The following is a 25210-nucleotide window of genomic DNA, read 5'->3' as shown; positions in this document are numbered from 1 at the left end:
GTGTCTGGTCACAGGAGCTCCTGTTTTGTGATCATGGGGGAAAGGAAGAACAGGGCATATGGCTTCTAATTTTTAAGGTTTCTCATTCCCATCCTCCAGGTCACAGTGAATCACCCGGGGAACTACCCTCATTTTCTGAGCCCAGAGCTCCATGTGCAAAACATTTGTGTTAGAACTCCCATTTTGATTTTTAATTTTGCTGCATATTTTCCTCTTTTGTATGTTTTAACTTTGTGCATATTTTTCCATCAGATTGATCTCATCTGATTTGTATTTTTAAAGAAATTCTCCAAGTCTTCTATTATTGATGAGATCCTTTGCTGTTCTCCAGTACCATTATGAATTCATTATGTAAATTTTAAAAATTATTTTAAGATACCTTGAGAGGGAGAAAAGGAAAAAACTGTATTTAGTTTGCAATCTTAGATCACGTGGAGAAATGACAAGTTTATTCGTATCCTGCTCTGCATAGTGTTTTTTAATTCTAACTATATTATTCATCATTTGTAATTCCTTTTTCAAGTGAGTTGTTCCTTCTCCCTGCTACAGAACTGTTCCTTACTCATAACCTGTCTTTTACTTTGGAACAGGGAAGAATAACTTCTCCAACACATTTTTTTACCTGTGTGGATCCATCCAACATATATTTGACAACAGTGCCTTGACTGGTGATAACCCTTGAAGCCTCCTGCTCTACTGGTGGCATCACTGTTTTATAGAACTCATAGTGCTTCACCCTCTGGGGGTAGCTCTGACGGACCATGATGTCCCACGTGGGTTCCTCATCTATAACATATTGACCTAAAACAAGAATAAAGCTTTCTGTGAACTGGGCAATGCTGCAGGGCTGGGATTTTATCTTCCTGCTTAATCATTTTCTTTTTCTTTTCTTTGTTTTAAAAATAGAGACAAGGTCTCACTTTGTCACCCAGGCTGGAGTGCAGTGGTACAACTGTAGCTCACTGCAGCCTCAAACTCCTGGATTCAAGCCTCCTGAGCAGCTGGGACTACAGGCTTGCACCACAACACCCTGCTAAGTTTTTCTATTTTTTGTAGACACAGGGTCTCATTATGTTGTCTAGGCTATAACTCCCGGCCTCAAGCAATCAAACTCCTGGTCTCAAACTCCTGGCCTCAAGCAATCCTCCCACCTCAGCCTTCCGAAGTGCTATTATTACAGGTGTGAGACACCCTACTTGGCGCTTAATTATTTTCTTTTGTCTGCATGTGAATAATAGGGCAGTTTCCATGTTATGACAGATGGCCTAGAATACTGGTTCTTTGCTGACCTTGTTATATTCAATGGTAGTAAATTAGGTCATCTACAACACCTAGTAGGTACCTTCTCCATGTGTAAGCCACTCTCTCTAATAAAATTCAACACAGTTTAGGGCGAAATATGAAAGAAGCAGAGTTTTGCTGAATTAGGTGTCTCCTCTTCCTGCTCACTGGTGCTCATCTCTCACCTTTGACCACACGCTGCCCTGGTGTTGCTTGGTTGCCCATATGCCCAGGAGAAGTCACCCCCTCAGGCTTGCCTCTCCTAAGTTATCTGTCATCTTCCAAAGTTAACGTTAACATGATCCCCTCATCTCTAACCAAATCCAGATTTATCTTAGCATTCTGCTGTCAGCTGGCAATCAAGGAGAAAAGCACCTAATAAACTCCTTCAAAAAGCAGGCACTATTATGGAGAAATTCTGGCATACTGTATCTAGTCAGGCTTTGCTAACGGAATAAATTCCTCTTAATTTATAATGTGGTTTATTGGGGCAAAAAAGCCTTAACACAAAGGAATTAACACATAATGATAGCATTTTAAGAACTACATATTGGGCTGGTGGAAAAATCATGGCACTCCTTAAATCACAGAAGCACTAATAATAATGATAAACCAATACATATTTATTGAAATATTTCTATATGTTAAATGCTTTATATTGAGTCTGAGGCAGACTCAATATAAAGCATTTAAAGTAGACACTTTGATTTTCCAGAGTTTTCAGATGAAGAAATAGAGGCTTGGAGAGGTTATTAACTTAGAAAGTTATAACTTTGGAAGATACTTAGTGACCATCCAGCACGAAGTAAGAGAGTGATCAAGAGAGCTGGGATTTGAACCATTTTCTTATATTATAAAAGCAACCACCACTAACAACCTAAAATAAAAAAGAAAAACCTCAAAAACACACACACACACACACACACACACACACACACACTAACATCTGAGAAACACATTCTAAGTGAAAAGTATTTTCTCATTTCATTCCAAAGTCACTCAGGAAAGGATTCAAGTCTAGACTCTTTCCTCTTATGCTATGATAACTGTCTCTCCCTAATGTCCAAGGCTGACCCTGATGAAGACATTGCTACTTTGGTATTTATGTTGTTATGTTCAGACTTGAATTAGGATTTTCATAACATATGAACAATTTTAAACAGATGAGTTATTATTAACTATATTGTCTACCCTAACATAGGGATGAAAATATTAGGGTTGATAATGAAACTAATAGAAAAGACAGGTAAAAGAGGTATTAAGCTGGAGTTTGATAACAGGATCAAGCAAGCAAACAAATATATCCTTGAATCTGAAAACAACATGTCTTTGCCTACACTCATAGCTCTTAGACTGGAAGACACTTAGTGACCATCCAGCACAGTGGGAAAACCTGGACCACTAGGGATCCTTGGGAATGGAACAGGGTCCATGGGCTATTTTTAATAATTCAGAATGCCTAAGGAAAAGCAAAATTTAACTTCAACATTTAGTTTCTGGTCTTTCTGTGGGGAGGGGGCTGGCACGTAAAAAAACATTAAATTATTTTTAAATAAGCGTAGCCTTTTTCTCTGACAGATACACTTTTCAAATGTGGTATACATAAAGGAATTATATGAAAAAGGATATGAAGCTGTGAAAATGTAAAGTTCTGCTGATGTAATAGTTATCAGATGAGAAAACACGGCCCTGAGAGCCTAAGTAACTGAAAAGGGCCACGCCATTCATTGGCATCAGGGTCAGCTTTAGCACTCAAGTCCCAGTTCAGTGCCTGCTTTATTGCCTCTCCTACTTCTACTGCAACAGTGAGTTTCTATTTAAATGATAATCAAATTCAGTTACAAATGCAGATGTCTCGTGAGGTTAATTAAAGAAATCTTACTTGTATTTATTTATTCAGCTGAAGAAGTTAGGAGCCGTGTACAGAACCAATAGAGATAACACACTATAAAATTATATACGGATACATGGAAATAAAGACTTTGTTTTCTTAACTCATTTAATCTACATCTATCTCTATGTACTTTATGTCCGGGGCCATTTGGTTTAGTCAGACCGGCAACATGCTGCAGCTCTGTAGAGGCGAGAATGTAGGGATACACACAAGTCTTTAGGAGCACTGGCTTCGTCATCATTGGGCTGAGAATGGTATTTCAGCTCTGCCACTCGGGAGTCAAGTGATCTTGGGCAAGTAACTGAGCCTCCTGAAACCTCAATTTCCTTATTTTGTAAAATATAGTAGTCAGTATCCAGCTCATAATATTTGCATTTTTGACATGTATACTAAGTATTTAGACAATGCTTGGCCATAGTTAATGCTAAAAATGTGAAAATAGTCCATTGTTCATCATCAACAAGACATATGTTTACCTGGTGAGAAAATACACAATTACCAGTGGTGATTTAACTGTTTTCTAGATGACATTTTGCTCCCTGCTTCCCCACCCTACCCCATATAGCACACACCTGTAGATTCTTGCCCAATGAAAGTCAACAGGAGCCCACTGGGGCAAGACACATTTAGGCTTTGGAAGGTGGGAACATCAAAAGTCTCTTGTAAAACAGGTTCTGGTTCCACTTCTTCCTGTAGATAATTTAGCATATGAATAATTGGTTGTCATTTTCTAAATGAGCTATTATTTATTTTGACTAAGCAAGGATGTGCTGAGTGCTGAAGACATGTGCAGAGCTCAGTAGACCCTGCAAGGATGCATGTGTCTTGTGGTTTTGCAATTTATATTCTATTTGCAGACTGGCACATAGACAGGTGAGACAAATGGCAGTAACAATAGTTGACACATCTTTTCTCAGAAAATAAAGATATAGTGAAAGTTAATAAGAACAATTGGGAAAGGACTTGCGGAATAATTGGGGCTTGAAGTAGGCCTTGAAAGATGCCTCTACTTGGATATATAAATGTAAGGGCTGTGCTGGCATCTGAATGTTGGTGTTCCCCACCCAAACTCATTGTTGAAACCTAATACCCAGTGTGACAGTATTAAAAGGTAGGGCCATTTGGGAAGCGATTAAGTCATGAGGGCTCCACCCTCATGAATAAGATGAGTGCTTTTAAAGAAAAGGTTGATGGGAACATTTTTGCCTCTACCTCTTCTGCCATGTGAGGACACATTGAAGGCACCATCTGTATGAGGAACAGTTGGGCATGTTGGTTTGTGGTTGCAATTCCAGCTACTTGAAAGACTAAGTTGGGAAGATCACCTGAGGCAAGGACTTAGAGACCAGCCAGGGCAACATAATGAGATCCAATCTCTTTAAAAATTAAAAGAATTAGCCAGGTATGACAGTGCATACCTGTAGTCCCAGCTACTCGAAATGCTGAGGTGGGACAACTTCTTGAGTCCAGGAATTTGAAGCTATGACCACACTACCATACTCCAGCCTGATTGACAGACCAAGAACCCCATCTTAAATAAAATAAAATAAAGTAAGATAAAATAGAGAAACAGACTCTCATCAGACATCAGATCTGCTAGTATCTTGATATTGGACTTCACAGCCTCTTGAACTGTGAGAATAACTTTTGATTGTTTATAAACCACCCAGTCTAAGATGTTTTTTTTTAATAGCAGCCCAAACTAATACAGAAAAAGTATGTGAAAGACCAACATCTCCACCACATTTCTTGGTGTATTCTTACAATTTGGATGCTAGAGATATTATGCTATTAGGATGTCTGTCCTTTGTTTTCTATAATGAGCACATATTGCTTTTGTAGCAAATTAAAGTAATAAAATAAAAACAAAAGACAATTATAAAGTTATTTGTAATTAATGAGGGTTTGGGTGTGTTTACTTTAAAATCCTAATTAATTTTATGTCAGCTATGCCTAAATCCCTTGTTTGGTTATATGCACTCAAGAATGAAATTTACTTGATAACTTTCAAACAATCCATAATGATGACTATTTCAATTTTTCCAATTGATTCTCTTCTGTTAGCCACCAAAATCATTCCACTGGTACCCAGTTGCTGGATATTTGTTTTTTTCTAACTAGTCTTCTATTGTTGAACATTGAGGTTGTTGAGCATTTTCTTTGTCAGTAACAGAGGAAAAATATGTAAATAATTAGCCAAAAATAAATTAAAAACACAAAGCAAAAATAAGAGAAAAATGCTTATGAAATTCTGTAAAATGAATAAAAATGCTTAAAGATGCAAACCTGCCACGTCAAGTCTATCATCACACACAAACCCAGTTACCATCCTTCACCCTTCCATTATCATTCATCTAAAAAATGTTGAGTGAATGAATTGGTTTGCTAGCAAGATGCCTTTGGCCAAATTAATTTTAAATGAATTACCTGGAGTTATTTTAACACTTGAACATTTTTACTTAACAAGAGTCAAGTGGCCTGGCATGAGAAATTTTATCTAGTATAACTATGTAAATATGGTATACAGGCAATGTCATATTTAAACCTCATAATTTTTCAAAGGCCAGAGTCTGAAACCCAGGTTCTTGGGTACTTTTAAATATATATTTATCTTGTAGTAAGTTGATTATTTGTACACTGTACACATTTTTAGTAGTAACTACCAATAGTCAAGACTTAACCAGTAGTTGCCTTGTTGTCCCTCTTTTAGAATCTTCTTTTTAAACAATTTTTTATTTTACTTTAAGTTCTGGGATACACATGCAGAATGTGCAGGTTTGTTACATAGGTATACATATGCTGTGGTGGTTTGCTGCACCTATCAACCTAACATGCAGGTTTTAAGCCCTGAATGCATTAGGCATTTGTCCTAATGCTCTCCCTCCCCTTACCCCTAGCCCCTCAACAGGCCCCAGTGTGTGATGTTCCCCTCCCTGTGTACATGTGTTCTCACTGTTCGACTCCCACTTATGAGTGAGAACATGTGGTGTTTGGTTTTCTGTTCCTGTGTTAGTTTGCTGAGAATGATGGCTTCCAGCTTCATCCATGTCCCTGCAAAAATCATGAACTCATTCTTTATTATGGCTGCATACTATTCCATGGTGTATGTGTACCACATTTTCTTTATCCAGTCTATCATTGATGGGCAATTGGGGTTGGTTCCAAGTCTTTGCTATTGTAAATAGTGCTGCAATAAACATATGTGTGCATGTGTCTTTATAGTAGAATGATTTATTATACTTTGGGTATACACTCAGTAATGGGATTGCTGGATTAAATGGTATTTCTGGTTCTAGATTCTTGAGGAATTGCAACACTGTCTTCCACAATGGTTGAACTACTTTACACTCTCACCAACTATGTAAAAGCAGAACCCTCTTTTGATCTTTGTTCTATTAAGGAAAATGTTTTTAGAGTCAAAGTGTGTGTGTGTGTGTGTGTGTGTGTGTGTGTGTGTGTGTACTATGATGAAGGGGCTAAGGGTAAAAGGTGGACTACTTTTTAATCAAAAGTGGGCTGTTAGTCTTGTTAGATTCTTAGCACATCAATGTGCAAGACCAACTTAACCAAATGAAACTGTTTCCATTGTTTAAATATATTTTTCTTCCAATTGTTAATTACCTCAATGGAGCTAAAAAAGAGTATTAAAAATAAGGAATGGCAGGAACTTGAACAACCAAAAGCAAAGAAAACCCAAGAAACAGAATGGAAAAAAAGGTTGAACTAAGTTTTTCCAAACAGAATGAATGTCCTGAGACAACTTATGTATGATAATATGTCTCCTTGAGTGGAAACCCAACTTTTGTGTTCAAATCTTTTTTCTCTATTCAAACCTGAGAATACAAGGGACATTAATGTATCTGTACAATAAAACATACGCACTATAATAACACTATTGACATAAGTTATGGTTTTAAAAATGTTAACACTGAAGCAGAAACAGAGTTTCGGAATCTATGGCAAGGTTCATTTACCTTTTTCTCTTCTTCTTTTGGGTGCTCTTCTTCTTTAAGGGATTCTTTGGGTTTGTCTTTGCCTTTTATTTTCCCTTTAGCTTTGCTTTGAGGAACAGTCACTATAACAGGAACCACTGTTGGAGTGACTGCTGAAGGGATATTCAATATTTTTTCTAAATCAGGATCTTTATCTTCTATAAACAGAAAAAGTAAAAATGAAGTACATTTCAATATTCATATTTGATATCTTTGTGAAATAACATTTACATCTCAAACATGCTAAGTATGACTTATCAGTTGGATAGATTCCAGGAGTAATGAAGTTGGTTTGCAAATCAGGATTGTAGTTAGAAAATTTTTAAAAAATATGTAAAAATCCTTATAGAGTAAAAATAGTCTAAATAAGATTCTGCATAAATAACCAAACATAAAGACTATTAAATAGAAACAGAATAAATGGTAAAAACAAGACAATTCAGAAAAGAAACTTGTATGTGATAAATTTGGTGGATTTTAAAGGATTATCAAAAGGACCTCTTCAAGGAGAACTACAAACCACTGCTCAACGAAATAAGAGAGGACACAAACAGATGGAGAAACATTCCATGTTCATGGTTAGGAAGAATCAATATTGTGAAAATGGCCATACTGCCCAAAGTAATTTACAGATTCAACACTATCCCCATCAAGCTATCAATGACCTTCTTCACAGAATTGGAAAAAACCACCTTAAACTTCACATGGAACCAAAAGAGGGCCCGCATAGCCAAGCCAATTCTAAGCAAAAAGAACAAAGCGGGAGGCATCACACTACCGGACATCAAACTATACTACAATGCTACAGTAATCAAAACAGCATGGTACTGGAACCAAAACAGAGATATAGACCAATGGAACAGAAAAGAGGCGTCGGAGGCATCACAACATATCTACAACCATCCGATCTTTGACAAACCTGATAAACACAAGTAATAGGGAAAGGATTCCCTGTTTAATAAGTGGTGTTGGGAAAACTGGCTAGCCATGTGCAGAAAGCAGAAACTGGACCCCTTCCTGACACCTTACACTAAAATTGACTCCAGATGGATTAAAGACTTAAACATAAGACCTAACACCATAAAAACCCTAGAAGGAAACCTAGGCAAAACCATTCAGGACATAGGCGTAAGCAAGGACTTTATGACCAAAACACCAAAAGCATTGGCAACAAAAGCCAAAATAGACAAATGGGACCTGATCAAACTCCAAAGCTTCTGCATGGCGAAAGAAACAGTCAATAGAGTAAATTGGCAACTAACAGAATGGAAAAAAATTTTTGCAGCCTACCCGTCTGACAAAGGGCTGATACCCAGAATTTACAATGAACTAAAACAGATTTACAAGAAAAAAACAAACAAGCCCATTCAAAAATGGGGGAAGGATATGAACAGATACTTTACAAAAGAAGACACACATGAGGCCAACAAACATATGAAAAAATGCTCATCATCACTGGTCATCAGAGAAATGCAAATCAAAACTACATTGAGATACCATCTCACGCCAGTTAGAATGGCGATCATTAAAAAATCTGGAGAAAACAGATGCTGGAGAGGATATGCAGAAATAGGAACACTTTTACACTGTTGGTGGGAGTGTAAATTAGTTCAACCATTGTGGAAGACAGTGTGGCGATTCCTCAAGGACCTAGAAATAGAAATTCCATTTGACCCAGCAATCTCATTGCTGGGTATATATCCAAAGGATTATAAATCATTCTACTATAAGGACACATGCACACGAATGTTCATTGCAGCACAGTTTACAATAGCAAAGACCTGGAACCAACCCAAATGCCCATCATTGATAGACTGGACAGGAAAAATGTGGCACATATACACCATGAAATATTATGCAGCCATCAAAAACGATGAGTTCGTGTCCTTTGTAGGGACATGGATGAACCTGGAAACCATCATTCTCAGCAAACTGACACAAGAACACAAAGTCAAACATCGCATGTTCTCACTCATAGACGGGTATTGAATAATGGGAATACATGGACACAGGGAGGGGAGCACTATACACTGGGGTCTGTTGGGGGAAAGTGGGGGGGACAGCAGGTGTTGGGGAGTTGGGGAGGGATAGCATGGGGAGAAATGCCAGATATAGGTGAAGGGGAGGATGGCAGCAAATCACACTGACACGTATGCACCAATGCAACAACCTTGCATGTTTTTCACATGTACCCCAAAACCTAAAATGCAATTAAAAAAAAAAAGGATTATCAGAATTCTAAAAGGAGAGCTGATGCTAGGAGTGATTATGTGGGGAGCTCTAAAGCATTCTGTGTGTCATGAGTTTTATTTTCCACTGGGTTCCAGAAAAACGTTCTCTCTTTTTTTTTTTTTAATTGCATTTTAGGTTTTGGGGTACATGTGAAAATCATGCAAGGTTGTTGCATAGGTGCATACGTGGCAGTGTGATTTGCTGCCTTCCTCCCCTTCACCTATATCTGGCATTTCTCCCCATGCTATCCCTCCCCAACTCCCCACCCTGCCTCTGTCCCCCCCTCCCCCAACAGACCCCAGTATATAGTGCTCCCCTCTCTGTGTCCATGTGTTCTCATTGTTCAACACCCACCTATGAGTGAGAACATGTGGTGTTTGATTTTGTGTTCTTGTGTCAATTTGCTGAGAATGATGTTTTCCAGGTTCATCCATGTCCCTACAAAGGATGTGAACTCATCGTTTTTGATGGCTGCATAATATTCCATGGTGTATATGTGCCACATTTTCCCTGTCCAGTCTATCATCAATGGGCATTTGGGTTGGTTCCAGGTCTTTGCCATTGTAAACTGTGCTGCAATGAACATTCGTGTGCATGTGTCCTTATAGTAGAACGATTTATAATCCTTTGGATATATACCCAGTAATGGGATTGCTGGGTCAAATGGATTTCTATTTCTAGGTCCTTGAGGAATCGCCACACTGTCTTCCACAATGGTTGAACTAATTTACACTCCCACCAACAGTGTAAAAGTGTTCCTATTTCTCCACATCCTCTCCAGCATCTGTTTTCTCCAGATTTTTTAATGATCGCCATTCTAACTGGCGTGAGATGGTATCTCAATGTAGTTTTGATTTGCATTTCTCTGATGACCAGTGATGATGAGCATTTTTTCATATGCTTGTTGGCCTCATGTATGTCCTCTTTTGTAAAGTACCTGTTCATATCCTTTGCCCATTTTTGAATGGGCTTGTTTTTTTCTTGTAAATCTGTTTTAGTTCGTTGTAAATTCTGGATATCAGCCCTTTGTCAGACGGGTAGGCTGCAAAAATTTTTTCCCATTCTGTTGGTTGCCGATTCACTCTATTGACTGTTGCTTTCGCCATGCAGAAGTTGTGGAGTTTGATCAGGTCCCATTTGTCTATTTTGGCTTTTGTTGCCAATGCTTTTGGTGTTTTGGTCATAAAGTCCTTGCCTATGCCTATGTCCTGAATGGTTTTGCCTAGGTTTTCTTCTAGGGTTTTTATGGTGTTAGGTCTTATGTTTAAGTCTTTAATCCATCTGGAGTCAATTTTAGCGTAAGGTGTCAGGAAGAGGTCCAGTTTCTGCTTTCTGCATATGGGTAGCCAGTTTTCCCAACACCACTTATTGAACAGGGATTCCTTTCCCCATTGCTTGTTTTTGTCGGGTTTGTCAAAGATCGGGTGGTTGTAGATATGTTGTGTCGCCTCTGACGCCTCTGTTCTGTTCCATTGGTCTATATCTCTGTTTTGGTTCCAGTACCATGCTGTTTTGATTACTGTAGCCTTGTAGTATAGTTTGATATCCAGTAGTGTGATGCCTCCTGCTTTGTTCTTTTTGCTTAGAATTGACTTGGCTATGCGGGCCCTCTTTTGGTTCCATATGAAGTTTAAGGTGGTTTTTTCCAGTTCTGTGAAGAAGGTCATTGGTAGCTTGATGGGGATAGCATTGAATCTGTAAATTACTTTGGGCAGTATGGCCATTTTCACAATATTGATTCTTCCTAACCATGAACATGGGATGTTTCTCCATCTGTTTGTGTCCTCTCTTATTTCGTTGAGCAGTGGTTTGTAGTTCTCCTTGAAGAGGTCCTTTACGTTCCTTGTTAGTTGTATTCCTAGATATTTTATTCTCTTTGTAGCAATTGTGAATGGCAGTTCGTTCTTGATTTGGCTCTCTTTAAGTCTGTTATTGGTGTATAGAAATTCTTGTGATTTTTGCACATTGATTTTGTATCCTGAGACTTTGCTGAAGTTGCTTATCAGTTTCAGGAGATTTTGGGCTGAGATGATAGGGTCTTCTAGATATACAATCATGTCGTCTGCAAATAGAGACAATTTGACTTCCTCCTTTCCTAATTGAATACCCTTTATTTCCTTTTCTTGCCTGATTGCTCTGGCTAGAACTTCCAGTACTATATTGAATACAGAAAAACGTTCTCTGACTCTCTTACCTCTATGGTCAATTTTTTTTCTCAATCTCCTCTACTGACTCTTTTGTCAGTCCCCTAAATGTTTTTATTTATTATTATTTGATACAGAGTCTCATTTCATCAACCAGGCTGGAGTGCAGTGGTGCAGTCTTGGCTCACTGCAACCTCCTCCTCCTGGGTTCAAGTGATTCTTGTGCCTCGGGCTCCCAAGTAGCTATGATTACAGGCACTTGCCACCACACCTAGGTAATTTTTTTTAGACATGGTGTTTTTTTAATAGACATGGGGTTTCACCATGTTAGCCAAGCTGGTCTCGAACTCCTGACCTCAAGTGATCTGCCTGCCCACCTTGGCCTCCAATGTGCTGGGATTACAGGCATGAGCCACCACACTTGGTTAATCCCCTAAATGTTTTTAGGTTGCAGGGTTTATTATGTTCTCAATCCTGCCTGTCTGTAATAATTACTCATGAAATTAGAACATGCTCAGGCCCCACCTTGACCTACTGAATCAGGCTTACTGGAGATGAGACCCAGGTATTTATATTTGTGAAACACTACATGTGACTGTGATACACAGCCAGGGCTGAGCAACTTTCTTATATATATTAGATCTGGATAAGCTTATTCACCAATGGGGCTCCAATTGTCATCTACATACTAATGACCCCAAAATTAACATCTCAAGGCATGACCTTCCTTCTCAGTTCAGACCTATATTTCTAGCTTTTTAAAGGCCTCTCCCAGTTGTGGTGCTGGAAACATTTCAAACTCAATGAAGTCTCTCTTCTCCCAAGCAGATTAAGCCTCCTACATTCTCAATTTCAGGAAATGCCATGACCAATTATCCACCTGTTTCCCAAGTTAGACACTGAGATCATTTGCACTTACTCTTTTTGACTCGTCCTACACATCCAGCTAGTTGTCAAGGCCTAAGAACTTCCTCCCAAATTGTGCCTCTTCAGGATCCCATAATTGCTTGTTGGTCTTCTGCAGCAGTTTGCTAATGGATACCACAGCACTTCCAATACCACCACTTCAGTGTAATCTCCAAACCACCACTAAAATTATGCTCCGAAAGTAAAATATGATCATGTCACCTCCCTTACTTAAAGTCCTCTTCCACTCACTGCCTATGTAGGGCATGTAACATTCTTCGCAATCTGGCCTTCCCTACCTCCATGCAGCCACACTGAACTTTTTTCACCTTTCTGTGAAGATGCCATGTTTTGACACAATTGTGTGTTTACACACAAGGTTCTTAAGTTCTAGAATTCCCTTCCTTGTTTCTGTGCCTGGATAGTTCCCACTCAGCTCTGAAGTCCCATCTCAAATACTATAATTTCTCTGAAGTATGTGCTGACTGTTCCCAGTTCTCTGTTTAAGTATAATTTCTAGCACTAAGACAGTTACTATTACTCCATTTATATGTTTTCCATGTCCATTAGACAGTGAGTTCTTTGTGTGGATGTACCATGATTTGATTCAGCTTAGTGGCTCAGTGCCAGCAAGTTGCTTGACCCATAGAAGGTACAGTATACAAACAAGTGAATGGTATTCAGTTTCAGGCATCTGGAAATTCCTTCCTTTCATCCCTTTCCATTTACTAATATTCAGCAAATATTTATGTATAGCCAATGATGGATGAGACAGATATCTTATATATGGGTAGTTCAGATGAGAACCCCTCAGGTACAATGCTGTGTGTTCAGTCTGTGATAGAGGAAATACCGAGTGCCACAGGAACTCAGAAGAAGGGTACTACTGTAAAATGTCTTTGTACAGTCTACTGTGGCTCTACTGACCAGTTCACCTTTCCATAAGTGGAAAAGCCTTTCTATGTTTTTACACTACTGGACTTTTAAACATGCTATTCCTGGTATCTAGAATTCCCTTCCTTCAATTTTTTGCATAGGCAATTCTCACTCACCTCCAAAGACCCAATTCGCATGCTACGACCACTTACTCTGGGAAGCATTTCTCAGAGCGAGTAACCTCTACGCTGAGGCCTGCGGGATGGGAGGAAGTTTAATTGTTGAAAGTGGTGGTGCACATAGCAGGAGAAAGTATTCTAAGCAGTGGCACAGCATGAGAAAATGGGCAGATGTAAGAGATGGCATAGTTTATTCAAGTAAATGAAAGGCACAGAAATAATAGGATAGGAAGATATACTTCTCTATGGGAAAACTAAATCAGGTCAGTTGTTCAAGGTTTGGGTAAAGGATCACATAAAATGTAAGTTGGGGCCTGATTAAGATTCTTAATTTTAGGTATATTCAGTAGGTGCTCTGAAATGTAGTAAGAGGCAAGAATGATTTATTCCTCTTAGCAAGAAGGTGCAAAGCAGTGTCCCAAGATTTGATTGGGTTTCTTTAAATTTTTGCCTATTTCATTTGTATCAAATTGTATTGAAATTTGCCTATTTCAGTTTAGTATCCTTTTGGACAAAGAGAAAGTAGCTGTATTGTCTACTTTTTCTTTGTCCAAAAGGATACTAAACTATGTTTAGCTGTGTATACTCAATTAAAGGGGCAGAATTGGAATGGAAATTTGTTTAGCCATTAGCAGATAAAGTTCTTAAATATCAGCTATATATGGATCCTTAGGAAATTGTGTGTGTGTGTGTGTGTGTGTGTGTATACATATTTACAAAGACTTATATCTTCAACTTTTTAAAAAAATATAGGATATGAAATATTACTTATTATCTACACTACAAACATTTTCAAATGCCGTATTTATAACTTGAAATTAGGAACATCTGTTTAAAATGGAATGATTACATATTAATTTAAGGACTAAATCAAGATTAAGAAAATCACTCAAGAATAGGAGCAACAGAATTGACAGTGGGTAGAAATATTTTAATCTAAAATAACGATAACCTTTATTAAGAAGAGAGAGGAAGTTTTAGTGACTGTGTAGTGATAATGAATTTTAATATATAATTTGTTAGGCATCAGATGACTTCTTCAGCTGCTGGTTTAACAACAAATCAAAGGCAAAAGTAAAATTAAAACACAAAATCCCCAATAAAGCAAAATACTAAGAAATTTAATGGACTATCAAACTCAGTAGAGTACTAGGATATTTGGCACGAGGTAAGAAATAAGATTGTAATTATCCATGGAAAATTTGTCTCTGCAAAAAAGAAGCTATATAGAAAGGTAGGTAATTGGATCACTATGATCTACACTAACATATAAGATTTTAAGCTTATTCAGCATAGCATTTACCCTTTGATTTTATAATGCTTAAAAATATGTTGTGGTTAGATCCCTCTAGAATGCATGGGAAGCCACAGATTTCCTAATGTGTTCTTGATAAAGTCACATCCTATTTTGTGGTTTGTAAAGTAATAACTTCCAGTTGGATGATTTGTTTATTGAAAATGGGGTAGAAGGCCAGGTGCAGTGGTTCACATTTGTAATCCCAGCACTTTGGGAGACCAAGGTGTGTAGATCACTTGAGCAGAGGAGTTGAAAACCAGCTCAGAAAACATAGTAAGACTTTATCTCTACCAGAAATAATTAGCCAGGTGTGGTGGCATGCCCCTGTAGTCCCAATTACTCAGAAGGCTGAGGTAGGAGGATTGCTTGAGGTCAGGAGTTAGAGGCTGCTGTGAGGCATGACTGTGCCACTGCACTCCAGTCTAAGTGACAAGCAAGATCCTGTCTAAGAAAGAAAGAAGAAAGAAAGAGAGAGGAAAGAAGGAAGGAAGGAAGGAAAGAAGGAAGGAAGGAAAAAGTGGGGTATAGAAATCTTTCAATATGTCCACTGGATAGCTCCTTTAAGGCTAATGTCCTGAAGGAAACTGAATAGTTCAATAATAACAGGATTCACAAAAATATTATTCCATAGAAAGCCAAGAGGATTCCTTGGCAAATTACGCTTTTTCTTACTCCCAACTAAAAGGCTCAATTTTATGGGGTAGTTAACAAGGATAACTGGTATATATGTGTGCATATACATCTATACATACATGTATATATATCACACACATGTAATCTTATATGTATATGTGATTATATAAAAGAATTTATTTCATATGTATCAATGCATGAAAGATTATATATATATATATACTTGTATACACACATATGTACACACACATATATAGGAACACACACATACACACACAAACACACACACCCCTCTTATATTCCCACACTGCAGGGAAAACTATGAGGAACATTAAATCATAACATGTTATTGACAAGTGATCAGACTGAGCATGGGCAGTGGCAGGGACCCTTGGCCATGAGGCACACTTATCCTTTCTGTTGTATTCATTTCACCTGGTGCTGTTCCATTTGATCCATAGTAACTTATAGAGAGGCAGATTCCATTTTCTAAGGTGGCATTAAAAGATCCAAACTTGCTGAAAGCTTTGTTCTTTGTGTCTGATACATCTAAAAGACAAAATCAAATCAAGAACATTTTCATTTAATTCAAAAGAAATATAACTAAGACTCAGTGGGAAGGCTGAGAATGGAGTTCATAGCTGGTCTACCACAATCAACTTAAAATTAATTGACTCAGCTTGATCGTGCACCCAGGGTTTTTAGAGGTATGGTAGAATTACAAAGATAAAAACATGAAACTCTTATTGTAAGGACTTTAAGTTGAAATGAAGTGAGGAAATCAATGGGTTGATGGCATAGCCATAAGCAGATTATTCACCTGGCGGATCATCCACGTGGCTTTTAAAATTAAAAACCATCAGTTCAGTTTCAGCTTCCCCACATTTTAAAACATGTTCTTAAGTTCTCACATTCAAACTTCTTACATTGTAAAACATTTAAAAATTGTTTCAGTCAAACAAAATTTTAAAACGAAATTGCTGTGACATTTTTTTTTTTTCTTTTCTCAACTTTTCGGTGTAGGGGGTACCCGTGCAGGTTTGTTACATGAGTAAATTGCATGTCACTGGGGTTTGGTGTACAAACTTCATCACTCAGTTAGTGAGCATAGTACCTGATAGGTAGTTTTTTTATTCTTACTCTCTTCCACCCTTCCCTCTTAAGTAGGCCATCTTTATGCCCATGTGTGCTCAGTGTGTAGATTCTACTTATTAGTGAGAAAATGCAGCATTTGGTTTTCTGTTCCTGTGTTAATTCGCTTAGGATAATGGCCTCCACTGCATCCATGTGGTTCCAAGGACATGCTTTAGTTTTTCGTGGCTGCATAGTATTCCACAGTGTGTATGTACCACATTTCCTTTATCCAGTCCACCACTGATAAGCATCTAGGTTGATTCTATTTCTTTGCTATCATGAGTAGAAAACACATCTGAAGGTATATGTCAAGAATTTGTGAATTTTCTGACCTGTTGTTTTATTTCCAGTTCACCATTTCCTCTATTATCAGATAATAAAGATGGGGCAATATTGATTTAAAATAATGTAACTCACGCAAAGATAACTTCTAGACTGGGAAATTCAAATGAACAATTGAACAAAATATAATGCCTTAAGAGAATGAAAAGAGAAGCCACAGAGTTGGAGAACATGTCTGCAAAAGACATATCTGTTAAATGACTATTACTCAAAATGTATGAAGAATTCTTAAAGTTCAATAACCATAAAAGAAAAAACTCAATTTAAAAAATTGGCAAGGAACTTCAACAGACACCTCATCAAAGAAGATATACAAATGGCATATAAGCATATGGAAAGATGCTCAATATTGTTTGTTATCTGGATAATGCAGATTATAACAAGATACCACTAGACAGCTTTTAGAATGGAGAAAATCTGAAATAGCAAATAATGATGAGGATATAGAGCAACAAGAACTTTCATTCATTGCTGGTGGGAATGCAAAATGGTACAGCCAATTTGGAAGACAGTTTGGTGGATTCTTCCAACATAAACATACTCTTACCATGTAATCAAAAAATCACACTCCTTGGTGTATATCCAAGGGAGTTGAAAACTTATGTCCACACACAAACTGGTACACGAATGTCTGCAGTATGTTTATTCACAATTGCCAAAAGCTGGAGGCAACCAAGATGTCCTTCAGTAGGTGAGCAGGAAAATAAAATTGTGGTACTCCAGACAATGTAACATTATTCAGTGCTCAAAAAAAAAAAAAACTGATCAAGCCAAGAAAAGACATGCAGGAAACTTAAATGCATATTACTAATGAAAAAAATCAATCTAAAAAGGCTATGTAGCATATAATTCCAAGTATATGATATTATGGAAAAAGAAAACTGTAGACACAGTAAAAAGATGGGTGATTATCAGGGGTTAGGAAAGAAAGAGAGATGAATAGTAAGAGGAAAGATTTTTAGGGCAGAAAAACTACTCTGTATTATACTATAATAGTAGACACATACCATTATACATTTGTTCAAACCCATAGAATGCACAACATCAAGAATAGCATAAACTATGGATTCTGATTGATAATGAGATAGTAATGTAGGCTCATTGACTGTAACAAACGTACCACTCCAGGTGAGGAACGTTGATAGTGGGGGAGGCTGTGCATGTGTACGGGAGGAGGGTACTGGGAAATCTGCAACTTCTGTTTCATTCTGTCATGAACCTAAAACTGCTATGAAAAATAAAGTCTACCAAAAAAGAATGCTTGCTATCTATTAGGGTTCAGTTCAGGAAAATTGGCATCTTCATGCACTATTAATAAGAGAGTGTATTGATAGAAACTTGAGAAAAAGAATGTGCAATAAGCCATTTAATGGAGTGGAATGAACAGAGACAGGAGAATCAGAAAAGAAAACACTAAACAAACAGAACACTAGCTCAGCAAAATATAAATTATAGAAGAGTTAGTGAAATGCTTGAATTTTTTAAGTACATAAGGATATTTTAAAAAGCACTTTATAGAATTTAAATATATACTTTCTCAACCAAACCATTCATAATCCATACATGACTTGAAGGAGAAAATGGTCACTTTTGAAATTCAAATGAGTTTCTTAGAAAATCAAGTGAAAAATATTTCAAAACAGAGCAGGCCAGGCACAGTGGCTCACACCTATAATTCTAGCACTTTACTTGAGCCCAGGAGTTTGAGAAAGGCCTAAGAAACATGGTAAAACCTGTCTCTACAAAAAATACAAAAGTTTCCAGCTGTGGTGGCTCACGCCTGTAATTCCAAAACTTTGGGAGGCCGAGGCAGGTGGATCACAAGGTCAGGAGTTTGAGACCAGCCTGGCCAAGACAGTGACAACCCGACTCTACAAAAATTAGCCGGTCATTGTGGCAGGTGCCTGTTATCCCAGCTGCTTGGGAGGCTGAGGCAGGAGAATCGCTTGAATTGGGAGGTAAAGGTTTCAGTGAGCCGAGATCATGCCACTGCACTCTAGCCTAGGCAAGAGAGCAAGACTTCGTCTCAGAGAAAAAAGAAAAAAATACAAAAGTTATCCAGGCATGATTGCATGTGCCTTTAGTCCCAGCTACTTGAGAGTCAGAGGTGGGAGGATCCCTAGAGCCCAGGAGTTCAACGCTGTAATGAGCTATAATTGGGCCACTGCACTCTAGCCTCCGCAACAAAGCAAGAACCTGTCTATAAAACAAAACAAAACAAAACAAAATCCAGAACAAGGATTTCCCCCTCTGGGGTCTCCTTCCACTCAGTGTGGAAGCTGCTTTCCTCTCCGGGATTCCATATTTGAGTCCCTTTCCACATTCTTCATGGAAGTTTTCTCTCTCTCATCTTTTTCTCTCTCCTTTTTCTCTTTCTCTGCCTAAATAAATCACTTTTCTGAAAAAAAAAAAAAAAAAAAAAAAATCCAGAGCAAACATTTAAAGAAACAGAAGAGAGTCATGAAGAAAACAAAAGACGTAAAAGATTTGGCGGATAAATATATGCAAATTTCGGGTTTTACAGAAGGAAAAAACAAACAAATGAAGAAGAACAAAAACTAAATTAACCAAATTAAAATTTCCTGAGCTAAAGCTGGAGCTCGATTCTTAGATTACAAGGGCTCATCAAATTCTAACGTGGAAATTACAAGATGATGCAATAGCAACTATGAATCACAAAGAGAAAAGGATGACAACCCAAGGATCCTGTATCCAGCCAAGATGTCCGCCCAGACATCCAGAGATGCATAAACATTGAGAGGGCATACTATTGTGTGCCTCATGTGAAGAGAAACTTAAGAAAACTAAACAAAAACAAATAAACCAGGACAGAAATGGAAAAGAAGAAAGCCAGCAGTGGTGGGCAATGACCATTCTTCTCTGCGTCCTCATCTTTCTCTCTGTTAATCTTTTGTAGATCCATCTAGATCAGGGATTAGCAAACTTTTTCTGAAAAGGGCCCAATAGTAAATGTTTTAGGTTTTGTAGGTCACGTATATAGTGTTTATGACATTTTCTTCTTTGCTTTTGTTTTTTTGAATTATCCTTTACAAATGCAAAAACAATTCTTAGTTCATGGGCCATACAAAAACAGATCGTGGGGCAAATTTGGGCCAAAGTGTGCAGACTCTAGGGATAATTAAAGCTGAAATGAAAATGGAAGGTTTAATGTTAAGGCTAAAAAGGGGACTTAAAGTAATAATGTAAAAAATAAAAAAAAATACAAATGAATATATGAATGTTTATATGTAAGTATATAATATATATACACATGAATAAGGATATAATATAAACATACATTGAGATATGTATGCTTATATAAAATTATATAAATATGACTAAATATATTTATTTATTTTGGTGGAAATCACCTAAATATGTAAAACATGGAAATAAGTAAACTATAATTATATATCAATGAAATATTAAATCATCAAAAAAATCTTGCTTTCAAAGAATATTTAATGAATATGAAAATGCTCATGAGGATAAAGAAAGAAATACATTATTAGCAGTGGTTATCATTGGGGTGGTAGAATTATAGGCAACAGTTATCTTCTTTAAGTATTTCCATATTTCTTAATTTTTAATAATAATCCATCTATTTTTATATTAGGTAAAATAAAGAAAATTCATTTTAAAATTTCTGTGTTAAGTTTTTGGGCACATTCACACTTGTCAAACATTGTGTTCTTTCTCCAGCAAAGAGAATCAGAGAAAAAAAAAAACATTGTGTTCTTCCTGTGGGTTTAGAAAATGTCACTAACTAACCTCATATATGAAATTTAGTTACTGGTTATCACTAATTTTCGTTTCTTTCTTTCTTTTTTTTTTTTTTGAGACAGAATCTCTCTCAATTACCCAGACTTGAGTGCAGTGCTGCAATCTTGGCTCTGCAACCTCTGCCTCTGGGGTTCAAGCAATTCTTGTGCCTGAGCCTCTCAAATAGCTGGAATTACAGGTGTTCGCCACTACGTCAGACTAATTTTTATATTTTTAGTAGAGATTGGGTTTCACCATGTTGGCCAGGCTGGTCTCGAACTCCTGAGCTCAAGTGACAAGCCCACTTCAGCCTCCCAAAGTGCTAGGATTACAGGCATGAGCTACTGTGCCTGACCCTCATATCACTAATTTGAGTTGAATATATCTAGTAACTCCTTTTCTTTTCTATTCTTTTCTTTTTTGAGACAGAGTTTTGTTCTTGTTGCCCAGGCTGGAGTGCAGTGACGTGATCTCGGCTCACTGCAACCTCAGCCTCCCGGGTTCAGGTGACTCTCCTGCCTCAGCCTCCTGAGTAGCTGGGACTAAGGCACGTGCCACCATGCCTGGCTAATTTTTTGTATTTTTTTAGTAGAGACAGGGTTTCACTGTGTTAGCCAGGATGGTTTCGATCTCCTGACCTCGTGATCTACCTGTCTCAGCCTCCTGAAGTGCTGGATTACAGGCGTGAGCCACCATGCCTGGCTAGTAACTCATTTTCTCATCTCCAAGCAGGTAAATGTATGGTCAAATGTATGGTTTTTCCTTGTCTTTGCAACCTAATATATTTGGTGCTACAGAGGATTAAGTGATAGAGCACAGGAAGAAAGCCCATCATTGCAGTGAATATTGGAAAGAAGCTATACTATGGTAGGAATCACTGCAAAAGGACCTGCATCCTAGAGAATGTAATTGGTACAAGTGCATAAACCAAAATTAAGGGCAGAATAGATATGAGAAACTCAGTGTTGCTCCATAAAGGTGACCAGTCTGGGTAGACTCTGTCACAACTGCAATCAAAAGCTGGGTGCCTGGAGGAAAAAAAATCAAGTAAGCAGTCCACTATGATGGACTATGTGCATAATAACATATTACATTACAGGATGGCAAAATACCTTAGTTACCATGTGGGAAAATTCCATGTGCTAAGTACAAGGAGTCCACGTGTATTCCTGTCAGGTAGATGGGTTCGGCACATTGCTTAAGCATTAAGATCCACTGGCACAAAGATGCCACTGCTTACCTGCTTCAAGATTTTGTTCCTCATCTCCTTCTTTCTCTTCTTCTAAATAATAATGCTTTTTCTCTTCCTTTTTCACAATTTCCTTAGGGTCACTTAAATGAATTATAAAATTGTGCCTGTCCTTTAGCACTCTCACTTTGATAAAAGTTGGACCTGAGGAGGAACCACAGGATAGAAGATGGGCTGCTCAGGATGTCACATTAAGCTCCTTGACAAGACATTTACACAATGCTGCATAGAAACTGACACAGCAATAGAAAACCAAACACTGCAAGTTCTCACTTATCAATGGCAGCTAAACACTGAGAACACATGAACACAAAGAAGGGGACAATAGACACCAGGGCTACTTGAGGGTGAAAGGAGGGTGAGGACCAAAAACTACCTGTCAAGTATTCGGTTGACTACCTAAGTAATGAAATAATATGCACACCAAACCCCTGCAATATGCAATTTACCTGTAGAACCAACCTGAATATGATCCCTGAAACAAAAATTTAAAAAGCAGCATAGAATATACACCAGGGAAGGGAAATGCCTAGAGATATCAACATCTCCATAAAAGAATGCCTAAGGAAATAAAGTAATGGTGGAATTCTAGGCATGAATGGCAGGTAGACCAAGGAGATATTGGTAGGCCTGCTAATCACATTTCAAACCAATTTCAGAAGAGAAAATGAACTGGCTGAGGCAATGTATACCTATAATCAATGTTATAATTCATAAAATGATATAATTAATGTGAAAATGTTTTACAACTTATACAAATTATGTGTTAGTTATAGTAGCTATAATTGTTATTATTATGGTAGTTAATAAGAATTTTTCCAACAACCCATTCTCTGTTTTAGTGTTCAGACTCATTTTTCTTCTTCTGTTTTCTCTTTTAAAAAATAAACCTGGCTTTTTCTTTTCAATTTCAATTTTGATTGATCTATCATCCCTCAAAATTGACAGGACTAGGAGAAAATACTGCTGAATTCACTACGAACCACCTGAAACTTACATGCATTTTATGTATATGCAAATCTTAGTAAGAGCAACAATACGTGGATATGGGGAGCAGGCCCCAAGCTCTGTGCTTCAGAGCCACACCAGAAAAATGCCATAAACTCACAGAATGTGTTTGGTTTCTGGTATAACAACATACGTTGTAATGAATATTATTACTTAATTGCTTATTGCAGTTACTATTATACTATTTAATAATTGTATGACAGTATTTCAATATTTTAACAACTGGAATGGTCATATTAGCATGTACCAGCTAAACTCTTGACAGGCGTATGCCTTGTAGAGTCAATTATAATAGCAGAAAGTGTGAAGTCTGAAAATGCTGACTGTGGCACCTAAACTATTGTGAGGGACATAGTAACACCCTCACCTATCAAACTCAAGAGTTAGAGGGCCCCTGGTTATCTGAAATGCATTACTATCTTTCCAGTCATTAACCAGTTGCTTTCAAAGTGTACCTTTTTCAAACATTGTCTTTTCCACTTCAATCTGCCCGCCATCAGAAGGATACAGGTAGTAATTTGACCCTGAGATTTGAGTGGGTATATTTCCCATATTATATCCGTGAAACTAGAAGAGAAAATATCATGCTTTGAGTGTGGAAGCTGTAATAGAAAAAAATCAACTTATCAGTGTTAGCCAACGAAAGTTGCCAGAAGTTTAATTTCTGCTAAGTGATATGTCTGTCACTTTGCAGACTCAGAAGCCAGTGTTCATGTTATTTTAAGAAACTTCTGTGGTGTTACAACAACAGGCAGAATTAAAGTTCTATGATTTTAAACTCTGTTCATTGGCGCATTCTCATCACCTATTGAAAATGGAAGCATCATAGTACGGTCAAGGCAGTTCAAGAAGAATTCAAGTTCTCATTCACTTATTGTTAATTTTCTGTTTAAAATGAACTGATGCTGGGGAGAGTAGACACTCCCTTTTAGGAGGTCAAATGTAGAAGACATTTTTTACTGAGTGTTGCTAACAGAGGTCCAGGGGATTTTGACGCATGCTAAAATTTGAGAACAACTGGTTTAGAGGAGTGACTACAAAGCACAAAGGCTGTTAGATTTCTTTCCATTTTTTTCCCCATGTGGTTTTCCTCATAACAGCTAGCTGAGGAAGAATTGGCAAAGGGAAGGTTTTACAAAAGCATACAAGCCAGAAACATGATTGCCTACAAAGAGACAAAATGTAGTCAGCAAGTCTCATCATCTGAGACAGATGAAGCCAACTTTTGTGTTCACTTATTTACATATACCTAAAAGGATGCTTTTGTGTGAAATTTCTATCTTTACTGACTTTAGCTAGGTTCATGGCACTCAAATAAAAACTGGCATGAGGGTCTTTTCATCTTGATGATTGACTAGAAACAGAGTTCTAGACATCATGGGGTAGAATACAGGTTTGAGCTCATTGATACCAGAAGAAACCCTAGGCCTATTGTGGTGGTAGTGAAAACAAAGGGATCTTACAGAAGCCACTTTTTCCCAAAACAATTAGGAATAGCCCAAAGAGACTAAGTTTTACAGAACTAGAGTTTACCAGGTAAGTTATCTCAGGTTCTGGTTGGTGGAGGGATTCCTCTGTTACTTCTTGGATCTTGATTTGTTCTTCTTTAGGTTTCTCCTTGTAAGACGATTTTTTCTTCAAAGACCTACTATCTTCTTCCTCTATTTTATCCTTGCCTTTCTTTTTACCAGCGTCTTTGCTCTTCTCTGCTTTCTTTTCTTCCTTTAAGCATTCCTCTTCTGCTAATCGATCTTGCTCTTCTTTCCATGCCTGTAAACACATTGAAAAAATTTAACAGGATTTTGAAGCAAATTAAACATAGGTACTATTCAGGTTCCTGTTGGAGAACAGTTAACATGACTTTTGTAAGTGGTATCTCTGACAAATCGAAATGCTGAACTAGAAACCTTAAAGTCATCCTTGATTCTCTTTCTCACTCAATTTCTGTCTACTAAATCCTGTCCATTATCCCTTAGAGATCTCTCCTCAGTTCAGCTTCTCTCATGGTTTGTTTTGCAATTTCCTCGGTTTAGGTCTTTATTGTCTTTTGCCCAGACCATTGTAACAGCCTCCTAACTGGTCTCCCAGTCTCCCATCCTCCACATGAGTTCCATCTTTCATTTAGGTCCTAAAGATAGTTGATTAGCAATGTAGAAGACTAGATGTTCAGAGAAACATTCCTGGAACAAAATATTTCAAAAATGATGGATAAAATAGGTACTATGATGCAGGGCAAGTCTCACCTAAGCACTCCTCACCACAAGCCTGTCCTCACATAGAT

General features: G+C 37.6%; 1 protein-coding gene across 1 annotated transcript in view; it reads right to left on the bottom strand.

Annotated features, from left to right (window-relative positions):
• Positions 1-25210, bottom strand: part of SPAG17 (sperm associated antigen 17) — a 253988-nt gene that overhangs the window by 61171 nt on the left and 167607 nt on the right. Inside the window, exons 21-27 of the mRNA XM_064372648.1 lie at positions 24463-24699; positions 23385-23496; positions 21913-22065; positions 15870-15983; positions 7150-7325; positions 3748-3865; positions 623-801 (exon numbers count right to left, since the gene is read on the bottom strand). Of these exons, the coding sequence (XP_064228718.1) occupies positions 623-801; positions 3748-3865; positions 7150-7325; positions 15870-15983; positions 21913-22065; positions 23385-23496; positions 24463-24699 (1089 nt within the window). The remainder of the gene's footprint in view (positions 1-622; positions 802-3747; positions 3866-7149; positions 7326-15869; positions 15984-21912; positions 22066-23384; positions 23497-24462; positions 24700-25210) is intronic.

This window comes from Aotus nancymaae, unplaced genomic scaffold, assembly GCF_030222135.1.
Source record: "Aotus nancymaae isolate 86718 unplaced genomic scaffold, 86718_ANA_hifiasm-v0.15.2.pri h1tg000007l, whole genome shotgun sequence".
NCBI classification, from domain to species: domain Eukaryota; kingdom Metazoa; phylum Chordata; class Mammalia; order Primates; family Aotidae; genus Aotus; species Aotus nancymaae.
The sequence above is the reverse complement of the archived record's forward strand: the minus strand, read 5'-3'. Positions and strand labels throughout refer to the sequence as shown.